The sequence below is a fragment of the Pelmatolapia mariae genome, linkage group LG23 (genome assembly GCF_036321145.2).
Source record: "Pelmatolapia mariae isolate MD_Pm_ZW linkage group LG23, Pm_UMD_F_2, whole genome shotgun sequence".
NCBI classification, from domain to species: domain Eukaryota; kingdom Metazoa; phylum Chordata; class Actinopteri; order Cichliformes; family Cichlidae; genus Pelmatolapia; species Pelmatolapia mariae.
In genome coordinates this window covers 37,989,819-38,008,415 of record NC_086246.1, presented here as the reverse complement: position 1 = coordinate 38,008,415, position 18,597 = coordinate 37,989,819, and the positions used below count along the sequence as shown (strand labels likewise).

The 18,597-nt window shown below is 42.1% G+C and overlaps 1 protein-coding gene across 1 annotated transcript in view; it reads left to right on the top strand.

Moving 5' to 3' along the window:
• The first annotated feature begins 15,041 nt into the window (after positions 1-15,041).
• Positions 15,042-18,597, top strand: part of atp10a (ATPase phospholipid transporting 10A) — a 43,705-nt gene continuing 40,149 nt past the window's right edge. The window contains exon 1 of the mRNA XM_063467269.1: positions 15,042-15,657. Within this exon, the coding sequence (XP_063323339.1) occupies positions 15,230-15,657 (428 nt within the window). The 5' untranslated portion in view covers positions 15,042-15,229. The remainder of the gene's footprint in view (positions 15,658-18,597) is intronic.

Below are 18,597 nucleotides of genomic sequence, written 5' to 3'. Positions count from 1 at the left end.
AGGGTTTTGGTTCTTGTATTTAGTGTTTTGTTATATCTACCTGTGTCCTTCCCTGGTGCTCTGTTAGTGTCCCTGAGTTTGTGTTTGTAAGACAGTGTTAATTTCCTATTTTACTTTGAAAGTCTGTGTCTCTCATGCAGTGTTGGGTGTAACGCGTTACTAAGTAACGCATTACTGTAATTAAATTACTTTTCCACTGAAAAAGTAGAGTAACTGATTACTGTTCATTTTTAGGTATTTTAATTACAGTTACTTACAATGTACTTGCGTTACATTGTAAAATAATTAAACTTGCTGAATATCATTATTTAATTTCAAGAATTTATCTTCTAAAGGTAAAAGTAAACTCTGCCGCTTTAACATCGCTGTAGTGCAGCTGCACGTCATTTCGCGCCAGTTTGCTGCATAGTCGTATTCTAAAGCGGAAGATGTCGGACTCGGCTGAAGCGAGTGGCTATTTTATGAAATGGACATATTCTCTTCACTTTTCTGAAACAAGCAGACAAGAACATTACAGTAATATGTAAAAACTATCGGCCGCTGTTAATAGCATGTGTAATCTACTGAAGCGCCTGACACGAGAGCATAGACGAACACTTCTGAGTGATCATTGTTCATCATCCATGGATAACGCCGCGGCAACTCCTGCTAAGCAGACAAAACTTGATTTTAATTCAGCACAGAAAGTGTCTGAAGGTGAGCTTAAAAAAATGATTGCAGGCTACATTGTGGAAGAGATGCTACCGCTGCGTACTGTAGAGTCTCCGTCTTTAAAAAAAAAATTATTTATTATTTAAAGAGTTTAATTTCTATTGTTTGTCCACTCAAGGTTTATAGGGATTTTAAGAAGTATTTAGTTAAATTACTTATTGAGTAATTAAGTTACTTTTCAGACACAGTAATTAGATAAGTATTTTAAATACAATATTGATTAAGTAATTAGTAATTAATTACTTTTTTAAAGTAACTTACCCAACACTACTCTCATGTCTAATTAGGTTCAGCTGTGTCCTCCTCTGGTGTGTCATTCCCTTGTTACCTTGTGTGTTTATATAGTATGGTTTCGCCCAGTGGCGGTCTTAGCCTGTTTGGCGCCCTGGGCGAACACTCCCTCTGACGCCCCCCCCCCACCCACCCACACACACACACACACACACACACACACAACATATTAAGGATTGTACATTAACATAAAACTGTTGTACACACACACATATGAAGACAGAGAGAGTATGCATAGTATGCAAACGGCTACCAAACAGCCATCATAATTCGTCATACAATGAGAACAGGACAAATCAACATTTGACACTGACTAATTAATATTAAAATCTGTAACATAATGTATTGTTTGGAGTTTAGTCTGTTACTGTTGCTATTTTTACCATTTCTTCTTGGAGCAACTGTAACCCACATAATTTCCTTAGGGATTAATAAAGTATTCTGATTCTGATTGTTTCAGGATACATGACCTGCTGTTATCCAATGACACATCTGCTTACCTGTATCTTTTGCTCGTTTCTCCTCCTCTTCTTTTCTCTTTTTTCTAAACTGAGGACCTGATGGCTTTGAACTTTTCTTGTCCATCTTCCATTGGTTTTAATTTTGCACTCCAGTATGAACACCCATCCCTCAACCCGAGGATCACCACAACATAATCTAACAGACCTACACCTTAGTTCATAGATTCACTTTGTCTAGGGTGCATTTCTGAGATTTCACATAACCCAGGATTCAAATCATGAATACATAATGGGCTTGGATTTACAACATTATAAATGAAATGTGCTCTATTTGGAAGCAGCAGGGCCCCCTCCCCTTTCGATGGGTTGTGTGTGAGACTTTAAATCATCAAACTGTAAATTTTAAATTTTAAATTGTTATTGATCCCTTTACCCCGAGTCCTAAAGTATATATTTATTTTCTTACTCTTCTTATATTTATTGTTTGTTTACTTGCACTGCTGTAACTGGAGCCTCGTCGTCTTGTCTCTCTGTATACTGTACTGTATAAAGTGGAGATGACAATAAAGTTTACTTTGACTTCGGCAGCAAGCAGGCACACCGAGGGCTCTCGCGCTCTCGCGCTCACTTTTCATGTTTAGAATTTCGAAAAAACATCGGTGCATATTATAAGTCTGTATTATAATGTCTGGTGTTTTCGTGTTTGTTTTTATTTTGTTTTATTTTGCGAGTTGGTTATTAGATGCCACTCCAGCCGGTCAGAGAATCCCCCCTCCTCTCTGCGCCGCAAGCAATAGGCGCACCTCGCAAACGAAGGGCGCCCTTACTCCCAGCAAATGGGCGATAGAAAACCGATCGGTGCCTATGCCATTCCCAATATGCGCTGGCTGATGTCGGGGCAGCATGAGTACGAGCATTTTTTTTTTTTTTTTTTGCCGATGCCCGTGATGCCGCCCTGGGCAACCACCCGTGTCGCCCGTATCTAAAACCGCTACTGGTTTCGCCTGTGTTCATTGTCGCTCCGTCTGCATTAACTGGTGTTCCCGGCGTCTCTCTGCTCTTTATCCAGTGTGTCTCCGTATATTATGATTTCAGGTTTGGTTTCTAGTTTTCCCAGTTTAGTTTATGTCTAGCTCATTCCTCATTTCCTGTTTGCCACTTTGCCACTCTGTAAATAAAGCTCACTTGCAGCACAGCTTTTGCCAGTTTTTGGGTCCACCTTCACAACACCAAACGACTGCTGCCGCAGCCGTGACGCTCCCTCTCCCCGGCCACCTTCTCCAACTTGTCCAGGGGAACACAAAGGTGTTCCCTGGCTAGCCGAGAGATATAATTTCTCCAGCGTGTCCTGGGTCACCCAGGAGAAGCCCAGGAGGCATCCTTGTCTGATGCCTCAACTACCTCAATTGGCTTCATTCGATGTGGAGGAGTAGTGGCTCTACTCTGAGCCCCTCCTGGGTGGCCAAACTCCTCAACCTATTTCTAAAGGAAAAGCCAGCCACCGTTCAGAGAAAGCTAATTTCTGCCACTTGTATCCATGATCTCATTCTTTCAGTCAGTACCCAAAGCTCGTGACCATAGGTGAGGGTTGGGATGTAGCTCGACTGGTAAATTGAGAGCTTCAATTTTAGGCTCAGATCTCTTTTTACCACAACGGACTGGTACAGCATCAGCATCACTGCAGCCACAGCACCAATCCGTCTGTCAATCCCTGCCAGGCGTTCCCAGCACACCCTCACTATACATTTAGGCGCCCCAGGTGTGTCCAGCATCCTCCCCCGCCACCTGATCCAACTCACCACCAGGTAGTGATGACCTGACAGCTTAACACCTGTCTTCACCCAAGTCTCCAGAACATACTGTCGCAGATCTGTTGATGCAATTACAAACTCAATCATCATTCCCCGGCCCGTAAAGACCCTACAATAATACAGAGATAAAAAGAGAAAATCCCAGACAATCAGAAGACCTCCTATGAGAAAGCAAAAACGAAAGGGAAGGGAAAATTCCCTTTTAACAGGAATATATCTCCAGCAGAAACAGGATCAGGGAGGGATGGCCATCTGCTGAGACCGCTTTGGAGTGATGGGAGGAAGACAGGACAAAGACTCACTACAGAAAAGAGTCACAGATTTCTAATAGCCAATAATTAAATGCTGAGAGTTGTATAAATATATGGGATGTCCCAGCAGCCTAGGCGTAAGCCTTAACTATAAGCTTTATCAAAAATGAAAGTTTTAAAAACACTTCCCTGTTGTTGTTGTTGTTGTTGTTGTTTGTCTGTTCTGTCAACATAAGTCCCCAAGGCCCGCACAGGGCACAAAGTGTTCAGCCTCTGCTGCGTCTCTGAGAATGGAAGGGGGTGAAAAGCCAGGAGCTCTACTGTAGAGCACCTGTATGATGTTTCCAACACTTTAGGGACAAAGGCTGGGTTGGGCCTCAAACGCGCTTTATTGAGTCCCGGGGCCAGCTGTAGACAAGAGGGGCGCTCCTTCCCCCGCCGGGGCAGGGGAGAGGAGACACTGAACCCCCCGTGCTCCCTCCACAGGAGGGAGGAGAGTTGGGTACCCGGAGGCGCACGGGCAGTGGTCAGGGCGAAACAGCCAGCCCACGCTTTCGGGTAAGGTTCTCGTGGAGGGCCGGGACCGGTAGTTGCCGGACGGGACCCCGGCGCCCGCCTCCAACGAGCCACTGTCCCGACCCCTGGGACGGTGGCGGGAGACCCTCGGCTGGAGGCTCACGGATGACGGATATCACTCATAGCAGTAGCGGCCGACAGGCAGGGGTCTTGACTGTTCATTACTGCTACTCTCAGCCTCCTTTCCGGGACTTTCTCTGGCATCAACGCACAGTGTGGGCATCCCTGAGGGTCCGCCAGTGAAGTCTGAGCATGCTTGGCACCCATACAGGCGATGCACATTGGATGAGGGTCCCTGCCCGAGATGGTGGCACGGCATGATGCGGGATACAGCCTCTTTGGCCATCGGTTCCGACCCTTTGGCGGGGGTAGGAGTCGTAGATATGGTTAGCGGAAAGGGGTGAGATTAGGCTACACCAGGATCGTCGCGACACGTTAGCCCATACATAGCTAGGACTACCAGCTGGAGTTAAATCCGAGCTAGCCGCCGCAGGACTCAGCTCGTCGTGACACGTTAGCTGCACTCCGCTAGCCAATATCGTTAGCAACTTAATGCTAACCGAACCCTAGGTCGACTAACAAGCTAATGCTAGTGAGATGATAATGTGGTTTGTGGCCTGCTAACAAGTTAATGGTAGCCGGACACGGAATGAACAGCTCGCCGTAACGCGTTAGCCCGAGTTATACAATGTCAGCTACCTCACTAACTAAAACAAGGAATGGCTGGAACAGCTCGCCTGACGCGATTGCTGTTCCACAGTGTAACTGTAAGTACACTTCTTTCGAAGGACTTACTCAGCACGATCCAAACTGGAACTGGAAAAACTGCATTCGGCGACGTACACCTACACGGGATGCCTGAGAACTGTTAAGCAGCTAATCAAGTTAGCCAGGATGCACTGAGGGAGCTCAAGTAGTTTCTCACGGGAAGAAAGCGAGAAAGCGAGAATGAGTTAGGAGGAGCTGGTCGGCCGTGTTAGAATGAGGGGGCGGAGCCCTGAGCACCGCTCGACAGGTCTGTCATAGACAGACGTGGTGTCATTAGAGCTTCCATAGTTGGTCACGCAGAGGCGATTCCCATAGTGAAATGCTGAGCGAAGTTAGAAAAAGAACAAGGAGTACGACACATGGGGACAGTATTTAGAACAATACAGTAAAACAGGGGTGGCAAACTCCAGGTCTCAGGAGCCGGTGTCCTGCAGCTTTTAGATGTGTCTGTGATCCATCACATGTGATTTCAATGGCTAAATCACCTCTTCAACATGTTTTGAAGTTCTCCAGAGGCCTGGTAATGAACTAATCATTTGATTCAGATGTGTTGACCCAGGGTGATATCTAAAACCTGCAGGACACCGGCTCTCGAGGCCTGGAGTTGGCCACCCCTGCAGTAAAATGACACGCCACAATAACAACAGGAAACGCAACGAGATAATAAACTTAAAGTTCAGCTGACACCACTCTGAGGCTTGATTGACAGCCACAAGTTTATAGGTGAACAAGAGAAGTACATGATTTGGGGATCAAAATGGTTTCATAATGGCATCCAGACTGTGAATGTGTGGAACCTCATAGAGACTGTGAGTGTTTTTTGTGCCTCTGGGCTACTGTAAAGACCTCTTGTGCTGTTAGTCATCCTAGAATTGGATGATTTTTTTTAAAAACTGTGGGATAAAGTGAAATAAGAACAGGGCAGCTGTTTGTTTCAAAAGCTTTTAAAAACAACTATTTTATTTTCACTTTATAAAATTAATTTACTTAATTAAAAAAAAGTAGAAATGATGTAAGAAATGCTGAATATTTAATTTAATTCTGATTCAAACCTCTCAGGCAATGAAGTATTAAAGGAAAATGTTTGAGCAAAGTCTACATCACACATTAGCCAACTTGTATTTGTGTGCACACAAATATATCATTGTGTTGCTACCATATCGTTGTCACGTTTGGTGGCGAGGAGCATGACTGAAGCATTATCTCAGCATAAAAACATTAAACTTGTGACAGATTTGAATCATTTTTTTTGTTGTTGTTTATGTGGCAGAGGTGGAGTTTTGGGGCTTTTTTTCCTGGGCTCTCGATGATGTGCACTAACTGATTACCAGAGCTCCAATGGCCCTGAGCAACAGTACATCCTTCTAGCAGATTGATCAGCAGCTTCAACACAATCAGCAGGTTACCTCCTGGCTCACCTGGAAATCATCGAGCTCTGCAGCTATTGCTCATCTGTGTGACAAACATCATATCAATCCCATGCTTTCATGATGAGCAGGGGGGGGGGCAATTCAGGTGATTTACAGACACTGAGATGGATGTGAGGCACATTTTTACCCGTGTCTTTGCCCTCATCAGTCTAAAGGAACCCACTTTGTTTAGCTGGTAACGTCAGATGCTGACATGAAAATAACATGTAAGCACTGAATGTGATGGACCTCTGAAGATGTAGTTGGCAAGTTTGCTTTGATTTGTAGGAAATGTTTCATGATTTAAGATCCAGTGATTTATTAGATACAGACATGAGAGGCATGAAAGAATTTGTAGCTGATCCCCTATGTTTCTTTGCATTTGCATCGCTGTGTAGACGCCTATAGATGTGTTGAACATCTCACTGTATAACCAGCACGAGTTGTTCAGTACAGACATGCACTCAGTGTTATTTCCAGTTTAGAGCAAGACTCACCGTCAAATGTTTCTTGAATGCAGTGAGTGATGTGTGTAGGCACCAGAGATGAGCAGTAACGCGGTAAAAGTAACACGTTACTGTAACCCAATTACTTTTTTCAAGTAACAAATAAAGTAAGGGATTAATATTGCAAAAAAGTAATTAGATTACTGTTACTTTCCCGTAAGCACGTTGCGTTACTGCGTTACTGAACCGTGATTTTGTTTGTGAGAGTGTCTCATGACAATGATGTATGTGTGTGCGACGTCTGTGGTAGCGACATACATGTGTAGATCAACAATACTGTGGAGTGCGGGAGAGAGTACGACCATGCAGCATTTAAAGCTTGAAAGTACTTACATTACTTTGAGTTTGATTCCATAAAAAGTGACAAAAACATTAGCGTCCGCTGTACACTCTGCATGGGAAGAAAACTTCTTTCTACAGCGAAAACAAGGGGCCCCACTCCTGCTAAACCGGTGAAAATAGATTTAAGAGCGACAGGACTTTGTGTCGCTGAATCTTTGATTTTATCTATTTTTTGCTGTGTTTTACTTGCATCTATTTGAAAGAGTGAGTGTAAACACAAAAAATTATTTTATTTTGTATGCTGGAATATGCAGAAAATCGGTTTAAATGTTAATGAATTTCTTCAAGTCAGAGAATGTTGCATATAATTTCATCTTTGCTTGATGCAATGTGCATAAAATTAAAAGATTAAAACTATTTCTAAAAAGAGATTTTTTTCATTAAATTCAATTTTATATGATGGATTATGCAGAAAAAATAGAATAAGGCTGAAAGGTCTATTGTTTTATTACATATTCAGGTTGTGTATCATGTTTTTAAAAAAGAACTAAATAATAAAATAACTAATTACTTTTGAAAATAAGTAATCAGTAAAGTAACTGAATTACTTTCTTGGAGAAGTAATCAGTAATTAGTAACTAATTACTATTTACAAGTAACTTGACCAACACTGGTAGGCACTGTAATTTAATTCAAATGAATTCAAATGCCTCTAACTTGATGCCTTGGTAATGTTCAACCTAAAAAACTCCAACATGTTTCAGTATATGAGCTTTCATCAGAGAGCTGGACACATTTCCTGAAAACATCAGTTTTTTAGTTCCATCAACAACAAACTTCAGTGAAATATTCCTCTAGTAGTTTTTTAATAATAGGAATCTTCACACTTGGACATAGTGTAGGAGTCTAAAAACATCAGAAAATATTGTGGGATATTGTGGGTCAAAATTACACTTTTTAGTTTTGTTTTTGTTTTTTTCTCAGTGTATGTTGACAGCTGAAAAATTAAACCCACACTTCAGTGCAAACAAATACAATACTTCTAATGTCCAAAATTTCCCCATAGACTCCCATGCTAATGTCCAGTATGCCACAAAAGTTTCAGGCTCTATAAAAAGTTCCCCCTGCAGACCTCTGAGGATTGCTGAAGCCACCTGGATACAGAATTAGCTCTGTGGCCACTTTGACTGACAGGTGTGCAGACACGAAGCTGGAGCAGATCGGTGTCACTGAACTGGACCTCTTTACTGTGATTTTGCAGTTTGTGCCCTTTGGAGCATTTAAAATGCGTTTTCTGGCTGATATTAGGCCATGCAGTGTGGTACAGACCATCCAAAATGCCCGTGCTCCAGTTTGGTGAACAATTTCACTATTCAAATAAGATTTAAAGCTCTTTTCATTATCTTTACATTAAACTATAATAGCCAAACAACAGCTGTAAACGGTTATTCCAGCTGACCTTATGTTATTTATGCCCGCAGTGCAAACACTGTGTTTCAGTTCAGAGCAGCATGACTGACTGGAGCATCGTGCCCTCTTCTGGCAAGCCGCTCTCTGTCCCTGACGGAGATGATCTATTAACCTTCACGCTGCTCGCACAGTCTTCACTGAGGCTTTCATCTGTTTAATTTTGTACTTTTCTATAATAAATACAACTTGAAGCATTTCTCTTCATCATTCACCACATTATTGTGCTCTGTGGTTTTACTTCACTATGTCTGAAAACCAAATATTGTACTTTTCAATTTTACTTCTTTTCTTCTGTTTTCGTTCTAGGTTTCTGAGTAAGATTTTAAAGGTAAAGTCTGTCATTTTTTTAGATTATTTAACAAAAAAAAAGTTTTGTACTCATAAACATAACATAAACATAACAAACTGATTAATGAGTAATTTTATCTTCCTACAAACTGATGCCTTCTCATAATTTTAGAATTAATCCATTAATAATACAAAGGATTCGGTGCCAGTTTGCAGAAGCTGCCGTGCTGCTCGCTATGTTGAATACAGTGGCCAAGTTGGACTTTGCCGTTCTCCCTGAGTCTATGTACATGGCTCCAGACTGGCCACATACAAAGTACAACAGAGAGAAGAGAACTCGTAGGCGTGAAGGCAAATTTTAATTAATGTCTGCACCTTCAGACTCAAGATATGAAGGCTCATACCTATGTTTTATCATCTGAGAAAAACACAAAAAATGTGACAAATAAATAAATGCCATCCTTTTCATCCTCACCTCGAGCCTCATCTTCTGAAGGGCTAACACTTGAAAACTTGCATAAACATGCTTATTTATTCCTGTTACAGTTGCAGATCCCCTTATTGTCAGCAGATTAGACATGTGACACTCCCATCTGTGGATATCTGACAAGCTAAACCCTCTGATAAACAGTTCGATTACGTTCTCACATCGTATGAGAGTTTATCCGTGCCATAGTCCAACAAAGGTAGCCCTTTTTTTCCACCTGTACCTACTCAGGTCGGCTCAACTCGACTTAACTTGGTTTTTAGGGTTTTCCAATAAGTGGTAGTACCAGATACTTTTTTAGTATCTACTCGGCCGAGGTTCCAAGCGGTCTGAGGCGATCTAAAAATAGACTGCATGCTACCAGCAGACTGACAGCACACACTCAATACTGATGAATGGCAGCCAGAGCTTTTTGTCCTACAGTGGCCACTGTAGCTTGAAGTGGGAGAAGTAAGAAAACAGAACTCAGCTGGATTCAATCTGCAGTTTAATGAAGCTTATGTGTAAGTTCAATAAAGAAGATCTGTAATCACAAGTCTGCCTGCTCTCCTGGATGTTCGGCTGCTACTCTGTTCTTTATCACTTCTTTATTCTTCACTGTCAATCTCAATACTGACATTACTTTAATCCCATCATATTCTGAGCCAATCAGCCTTCACGCTTCGTGGTTTATATCTGGGTTCTCTATCATTCTCCCTTTCAGACTCTTTTTTTTTGTGCAGCCCTCCTCCTCCCCACCTCCAGCATCACTCAAATCAGTCAGAGCTCCATCCAAGCCTCAGTATTCATCTTCACCACCAGCGGCGTCTAAACTCCAGGGGGGTCCTGTCCTCAATCCATTTTGCCGTGATGGTTCATCGGGATCTAATCACTAGATACATTAAGTTCTCCATCTCAGTAAATCATGTCAGTTCTTCCAAATGATCTCTCCTTATTAAACTAGTGGCAAGATTTTGCACACTGTAACTTTAAGTGCATTGATAATGCACTGTTTCTAAAATATCCGAACACAATTAGAGTTAAAGATTTTAATGGTAAATGGACAGATTCTTATATAGCGCTTTTATACTCTATCTGAGCACTCAAAATGATTTACACAACTATTATTTAGACTTAAATGCCATTTAAATAATGGAAGATAGGGAGATGCTGAATTTGTATTTATTAGATATTCATACAATTCTTTTTTTACTCTTTCTGTGCTTCTTTAATGATCTCAAATCCTCTCACATTCATCCTCTGACTGTTTGGATGTGTCCTTCAGAGTGCTGTAGTTATTATGCTGTTTATTTTTGCTGAATGTAAATGTGCACCCTTTATGAAGTCATTTTTCCAAGTTGTTTCTGCTTCTTTTGCTCCCTTTAGTAGTCGCCACAGTGGATCATCTGCCTCCATCTCACCCTATCCCAGCATCCTCCTCTGTTACACCAACCCTCTGCATGTCCTCCTTCACTACATCCATGAATCTGCTCTGTGGTCTTTTCCTCCTGCCTGGCAGCTCCATTTTCAACTTCCTTTGTTCAATATATCCTAATCCCACGGACAAAAGGAAAACTCCAGGAGCAGTTTTAATAATAAAAAGTGTTTCACTGCACTGTGTGGAAGAGGAAAATACAGAATAACACTCATGTCATGTTGATCCTTTTAAAAACACTGCACACACGTAATCTTATTTTTTAAGAGAAAGTTAAGGATGATTTTATTTTCAGCTAAACCTGATTTAGTCTTTTTTTTCTTATTGTTTCCTCTGAGCCATGATTGGTTTTTTGAGGCCGCCGTCTCACATCCACCTCACTCTGCTCATTCATCATGTGGAAATTGAATTGTTCTCCGTGCCAAGATGCCACAGCGTACAGTCAGCCATTAGTTTTTAGCCCAACAGCTGGATGCTCCTGTAGCAAATTGCTGCAGACTGCCCTGGAACAGGCCTGTGATTTATCACCTCAGGGGAACCTGCTGGCTAAGGGGCCAGTCAGCCTCTGGGGGTACTAATCTTTCAGAGCTTCAGCGTATTGATGTTAATCTTTTCTTTTAGAATAGTTTTACTTAGACTTTTCACTCCTGCCATCGAAGTGAAAGCTCCACTTTGCAGGATTTTGTGTCGGGACTGTATTGACTACAAGTGGATGAATATTAAAAGCCAGAGCTTACATGAAATCCATTTTTCTGGGATAGTATTTACATGAATTTATGACTATTTGGTTTTTAAAAATATGTCATAATAAAGTACCAGTAAAGAAATCACTGTTATCATCCTGAAACCCTCACTAATAAACCCAAAATTTGTAAAAGAGTCTGAAGTTTTGTATTTCTGGTTCTCTCATCTCAAAGTCAGTGGATCTCCTTCATGGATTTGTGGTCAGACGTGTGAAATAAAGTCTGTTGTTAACACAAACTTGCTGATATTTCTCTATCAAATCAAATGTCGGTTACTTCCTGTTTTGGTCAAAATGGCTGCAGCTTGTGGATTTACGGTGCAGGAGAAGCTGCACATGTTGTCATATTTACAAAGTCCTAAATTTAGATTTTGGATTTTCCTTTAAATATAGACAGATCTACTCAAGTCCTGCATTTGTGCAAATTAATGTAATTTTAAGGACATTGTCTGAAGAGATTGTAAAAGACATTGCTGCACAGCAAAGATGACACAGTTACAGAGCCATTCATACCCACAATCAGACTGAACAATTGCTTTTTCCTCAGCCCTGCTATGGACCAGGCCAGAATACAATACAATAGCTTTGTAATACTTAAAATATCCTTGCAGTACAACACACTGTTCTGTAGACATTATCCACTATTCATTTTTACAGCAGACGCTGTTGCACATGGCACTTTACTCATCCTGCTGAACTGTTGCATAATATTATTGTATCATTATTGCAGTCTGTGTTATTACTGGTGTTATTTTGCTTTTTTATATATTATTATATGTATTAATATTAAAAGAATCCTACCAATGGCTGCACAAAGATGGACTGTAAGATGGCACAGAGACACTAATCATGGCAGCACAGGAACAAGCTCTCAGCCCAAGATACATATAGGCTGGGGTCTACCACTCCAGGCAAGACCCCAGGTGCAGGCTGCATATAACAGCAGGATGCAAGATGTTAGCAGGCAGGGCTTACATTGAACGCCATAACCAAGTGACTGGCATCATATACAGGAACACTTGTGCCAAGTATGGCATGGAAGTCCCGAGGTCAAAATGCGATAGGGTTTTTAGGTTAGCCCTCTTGGGTGGTTAATGACCACCCTGAGCTGAGATCCTGTGAGACTTCCAGATATAGATGGACAAACTGGTGATGGCTAACAGTAGTTGTGGACAAGCAGAGGCAGATGCCTGTAGTAATAGATGTAGCTATACTGAGTGATAACAACATCGGGAAGAAGGAACATGAGAAGCTGGAGAAGTACCAAGGGCTGTGAGAAGAACTCGAGAAGAAGTGGAGAGTGAAGGTAACAGTGGTCCCTGTGGTAATCACAGCACTCGGGATAGCGACCCCCAAACTGGGTGAGCAGAACCGTCAGACATCTCTGTCTAGAAGAGCGCAGTCCCAGGAACAGCAAAGATACTGTCACAGTACTGTGTCTGACCCAGTGTTTTATGTTTATGGGTTTATTTATGTTCTTGGATTATTGTAATTCATGTTTTTTGCTTGTGTTTATTCTTAGTTCCTAGGATTTAGGTTTGTCATTTTTGCCTTCCCTATGTTCCTCGTCTAGTCACTCTTCCCTCCATGTTCCCTCTGTTTCCCCAGTCAGTAGCGTCTCTATGTCTCTGTGTCAAGTCAGCGTCTTTGTAAATGTTTCTGTTTTAGTTTGATAGTCCTAGTCCTGTGTGCCGTGTATCTAGTGTTAGTTCCCATTGTCACATTATGTCCAATTAGTCCCAGCTGTGTTTCCCTCCTGTTTCCAATTCCCTCGTTACTCCTTGTGTATTTAAGTCCTGTGTGTTCCTTTGCCCTTTGTTGTGTCGTACCACCCCGTGTGCTGTAAGTGTCTCTAGTTTCCTTGTTCCGTGCTCCTTGTGTTCTAGTTTCATGTTCCGGTTTTGTTTTTCGGTGAGTTTATTTTATGAAGAACTTATCCAGCAATAAAGCTGCCACTTTAAGTTTACAATCTGTGTATGAGTCGTGCGTTTGGTTCCTTCATCCTGCTTGCCACACTCATGACAGATACTGCCCAGGACTCTCAAGCTCCCAGACCTTTAGCAGAGGACCCGAGCAAGGATAAACAAAAACTGTCCAAACATCCATAATATACATTTGGCAATGACATAAAGATATATTCAATTTTATTCTCTACAGGTATTTTTCAAACAGGGATTTCATTTTGAAAAATAACTCCATCAATATTAAAAGGCAGAAAATCATCTCAAGCACTGGAAAGAGCATGCTAATGAAACAGGTGGCATTGTATCTCTAACCATGAAGAAGTGTTGGCCAATCAGAAGCCCACAAACATCAACTTAGTCTGACATCAAAAAAAGGTGATAAAGACGCACACCTTTCACATTGTGCCACAAAATCTGTTTTCCTCATTCACTCTCCACCATTGCACTATAATTATGTTGTTTTGCCTGTTCTCTAATACTGTCAATATAACTGTTTCAATTCTGCGTCTGACATGTAAATGCAGAAAAAGAGTTTTCAAGATTCTTCAGCCTGGCACAAGTTTTTCAAAGCTCCATTTTCACTGATCCAAAAATGCTGTTTACGTGCGGGTGAAAGCAAAACACACCAAAATACCCACGAACGTGTGGACTTTGCCATGAACAGATGAGTCTCTGGGCACACCTGATAGCTCCTTATCTCCTATTAGGGGCCTCGAGTGGACATTGGTGGAATAGCAACTTTTGCTGGCTTCACATTTCTGCTGCATAGGTTGCCTCTTGCCCACACCCCACAGTTTTTAGCCTTCATCCATCCATTCAAACTAATATCCAGTTCAGGGTCGCAAAAAGCCCGCGGACAAGTCACGAGGCTGTTTATTGTCCATAAAAGACAAACTTTGGCTTTATGTTTTACTCCACCTGCATCTGCAGTGTGTCTTGTCCCAGCAGCGGGGTCGCCCATAGTTTGAGAACCACTGCTAGAGTATACAACGATTGCGTGCAAACTTATGTTCGCTTATATTTTGGTGTCAACTATATTTTATACATTTATTCTCTTTGGATGATTCACGGCGTGATGATGTTGTATTTACTGTATTATACAAACACCGTGTTAAAGAGAAATTCGCTAATTCTATATTAAGGATTATTTAAACACGCATTAAAAAAAAAAAAAAATCCCACTCTCACGACAGATTCTCTCCACGTGGAGTTTTTCTTTTAAGCGCCACAGTTTTCTTTAAACAAAGTCAAAAACACCGAGTTTGGATGTGTTGCTGCTTCCTGTGGGCCGGTGCAAACCCAATATTACCGCGTGGCACTTAGAGACAAAAAAACACCCAGGTTGGCTCGAGGAGGGGCCTCCCTCCGGGTCAGATTTCCAGAGGAGTGCGACCCCCTGAACCCTTCACGCACGTCCTGTTTGCGCTCAGCCTGCGCACATGGGCTGATCTGCACACCCCGCAGCTGCGCACATCCAGCGGCTTAAGCCCATCCGCATGGCTCACAGATCCGAGCCGTCTCCCCTTTCCCCTTCCCCCCCACCTCAGCATCCTTTCCCAGCAGCAGGAGAAAAAAAGCGGAGACGCTCAACAAGCAAAAGTTTTCCTCTGGCTCTGGAAAAGAGGAGTCGACATGGAGGAAATGGAGCTGCTAGTGTGACCCCACGGAGAGACTCCCGACCCCCGTGGAAGAATGATAACTTAGCCAGCACTTTGGGAGGCGGCTTTTTTTTTTTCCTGTGTGCGTGTGAGTGTGTCAAGTAAACTGTGGGAAAGTTTGAAGCCGGGGGGAGCTGGCTATGTCGCGGCACAGCGAGGAGGACGCCGGGATGGCCAAAGCTCCGCCAGCCGCACGGCAAAAAAAGAAGAAACCCAAAGAGAACAAAACCAGGACTGTCCACGCAAACATCCTGCACGACTGCGCCAAAGGGGATGAAAACCCCAACCGACACTATGCAAACAACAAGATTAAGACGACCAAATACACCGTGCTGTCATTCCTGCCAAAGAACCTCTTCGAACAGTTCCACAGGTTCGCCAATGTTTACTTCGTCTTCATCGCTCTGCTCAACTTTGTTCCGGTTGTCAACGCGTTCCAGCCCGAGCTCGCTCTGGCTCCCGTGGTCTTCATCCTGTCCGTGACCGCCATCAAAGACCTGTGGGAAGACTACAGGAGACACAGGTCCGATAAAGAGATCAACCACATGGACTGTCTGGTCTACAGCAGGTAAGCTGGGCCTCGGCTCGATCCTGCAGCCAGCGGTGTCCAGCTGCTGCGCAGAACTTTGGGGGAATGTGTTTTTATAGCGTCTCTCTGCTAGAGCTCTGAGCTTTTTAGCACAAGCCCCACTCACTCACCCACTCACACACACATTCATTCATGGCGTCCACAGCTCCCTAACTTTGTACTTTCTGCTGTTTAAGAGGAGAAAATGCACATTATTGAACAAGAGCCTGCTGTAAATGTGCTACATTTAACCACACAGGCTGCTGCCATTCAAAGGAAACCCAAATATGTAAATAAACAGAAAAGAGTGTGAAGCATCTGAATGATAAAACATAACCAGCTCACAGACACCACAGCACATGAACACAGGATACAGTAGTTTATTATCATAATGTTCACGCATGGTCCAATATTATAGGGATTTTTAACACTTTGCAGTAACATATACTTTGATTTATCACCCTTTTCAACTTTGTCAGTAACTGTTTTATCCTATAAGATAAAGTTTTCTCACTTCAGTCATTTGTTTGTTTTGCAAAATGGTCAAGAGTGCCAACACTGTCAGCACAACCAGTTTGCAATTCCACACAGTCCGTTTCTGATAATACAACAATTAACTGTGATAATCGTTGAAAAGCACATATTTGTTGCTGTTCACAGACAGAAACTCACATTTAACTATTACTGCTATTGATTCGCACTGTTGTGTTAGAGCAGCAGGATAAAGGATAAAACTAGTACAGTTTACAATAAACAACAAAGTAAAAATAAAAGTGCCGCAGGCTCCCAGTGAGCTCTTATACTGTGAGAAGGTGCAGAAGTGTAAATGTGCAACAGTGATTTAAAAATCAAAACACAGAAGAGTAAAAATAAAGTTGGTTAAAAAACAGAATAAGATTAGAGCAAATTGTATTAATACAGAATATTACAATACTAGAATATTAGGATACAGTCAGCTGGCAGCCAGTGGAGTCGAGTCCCCTCGTGTTGTGCTCGTTGACAAAGACTGATTGCAACGTGCTGTCTGCATTGATAAATTAGACACTTTACCCATCAGGCAAACCTTTGACAATCACTCTGAGAGTGGCGAGTCAGCCCACGTCAGACTATGATTGTTCGGAGAGAGGTTCCCTGCTATCAGGGAGTATTTTAATGGTGTTCTTGTATGGATACAATAGGTACCACATGAAATCTCACACACACACCCCTCTAGTATCCAGCCAGTAGGTAAGCACTGATTTACAGGTTTAAACAAAGCATTAAGAGATGCAGTGTTTCCTTTGTTGTTGTTTTATATAGCAGGCACAGCGCATGATAATGGATTTCAATATGATAATTTAGGATGTAAACAAGGCAGAATTTAGCACTGCTGCTAATTTACACCTATTGTCTCTGAGCGGGTCACACACAGGTGTTACAGAAACACTTCAAAGCACACAGAAACAAAGTTGTGGCTATGCAGAGCTCTTTTTTTCTCTTTTAGAAATGCTAAGCTTTTTCAGTATGTATTCTACTTTCTGACGGCACAGTTTATCAAAATGTCCAAAGTATTCCAGGTATGTGACGCTCAACTGCCCAAAAGCTCTCTGCTCCACATGTATGCGCTTTAATTTTGTTTAATGAAGTCATGGAGAGAGGACGAGCAGCCAGACTGTGAACAATTGTAATTACAAGTAAAATATCTCCATATTTAATCGTGTGGAGTTTTTTCAGTTTAAGTAGTTAAGCATAAAGAGGAGTTTCTTAACCTGTTAGTCATCTTGACCATAACTGCCGATGATATGACCAAACCATCAACAGGTTACAGTAGGTACACAAAAAGCTTTGTGCTCCCCTCACAAAAAAAAGCAAATTAAGTGCACACAGACGTCCCTTCATGCAATTTCAGAATATTGTGGTCACCTGGGTTTCAGAGGAGTATGAAACTGTGATAGCTCAGCCTCTTGCCTCTGTGTTGTTTCTGCTTATTATGAGCCAACCTGATGACCTGTTTCTGACCATTTTCCTGTGTGTGTGTGTGTGTGTACGCAGACTGTATTTTGCTAATGAAAAGCAGCACTGTGGTCCATGCACAGAGCATAATTCACCGTCATCAAAAGGCTCAGTGTTTACTGGCTCCACAGTTTTAGCTGAGTCCTGAACCTAAGTTGTTGTGTCAGGGCTGGACATGAGTGAACTTTTTTTCTGCGGTGGCAACATTGTGAAAAATGTTGCCTTTCTCAGCTAGAGCCTGACTGGTATGTCACTCAGCTGACACTGGGTTATCGCTGAGATTAGTATTCGCATATACGAGGTTATACGAGATGTTTTGCATAGACAAGATTTTCTTTTTTTCTTTGTTTTCAAGCAAACACGCAAGAAACAACAACAAAAACACTGGTTAATTTAAAGTGTTGTCAGCAGCTCCATTGTTCACAACTACAGATCAGTCAGCGTGGAGGTGTATTCTGTGTAATGGCCACCAGGTGGCGAGTCTCCAGTTACAAAAAGACTTACTGCTATACATATATCTATGGCTCTCTTTCACCTCTGAAACTTACCTGATGAGTTTATGGGGTCATGAATATTTTTATTTTTCATTATTAGAGTCAGAAAGGAGGATTAGCCACACGGTATCTCAGTAAGATCTTCCCCTCGCTCATCACCTCCAGTTCCAAAACATATGGCGACTGGGAAAACACTCAGCTCGAGGCTTGTTAACGAGATTTAACGTCACAGTGGTCGTGTCCATCTTTTATTTCCAGTCTATGTTTACAACGTACGTGTAGTACACGGTGTGTAATCGTCACACTCAGAGTAGAAATGTAAAGAGTGCTGACCTGCATATCTCTAAAAACTTTTTACCTTTGGCACTATAGACATGTGTATGTGACAGATGGACCAAACAAACAGACTTGACCTGAGTGTTTGCATGGTCATACACTAACAAATTGTGACTGA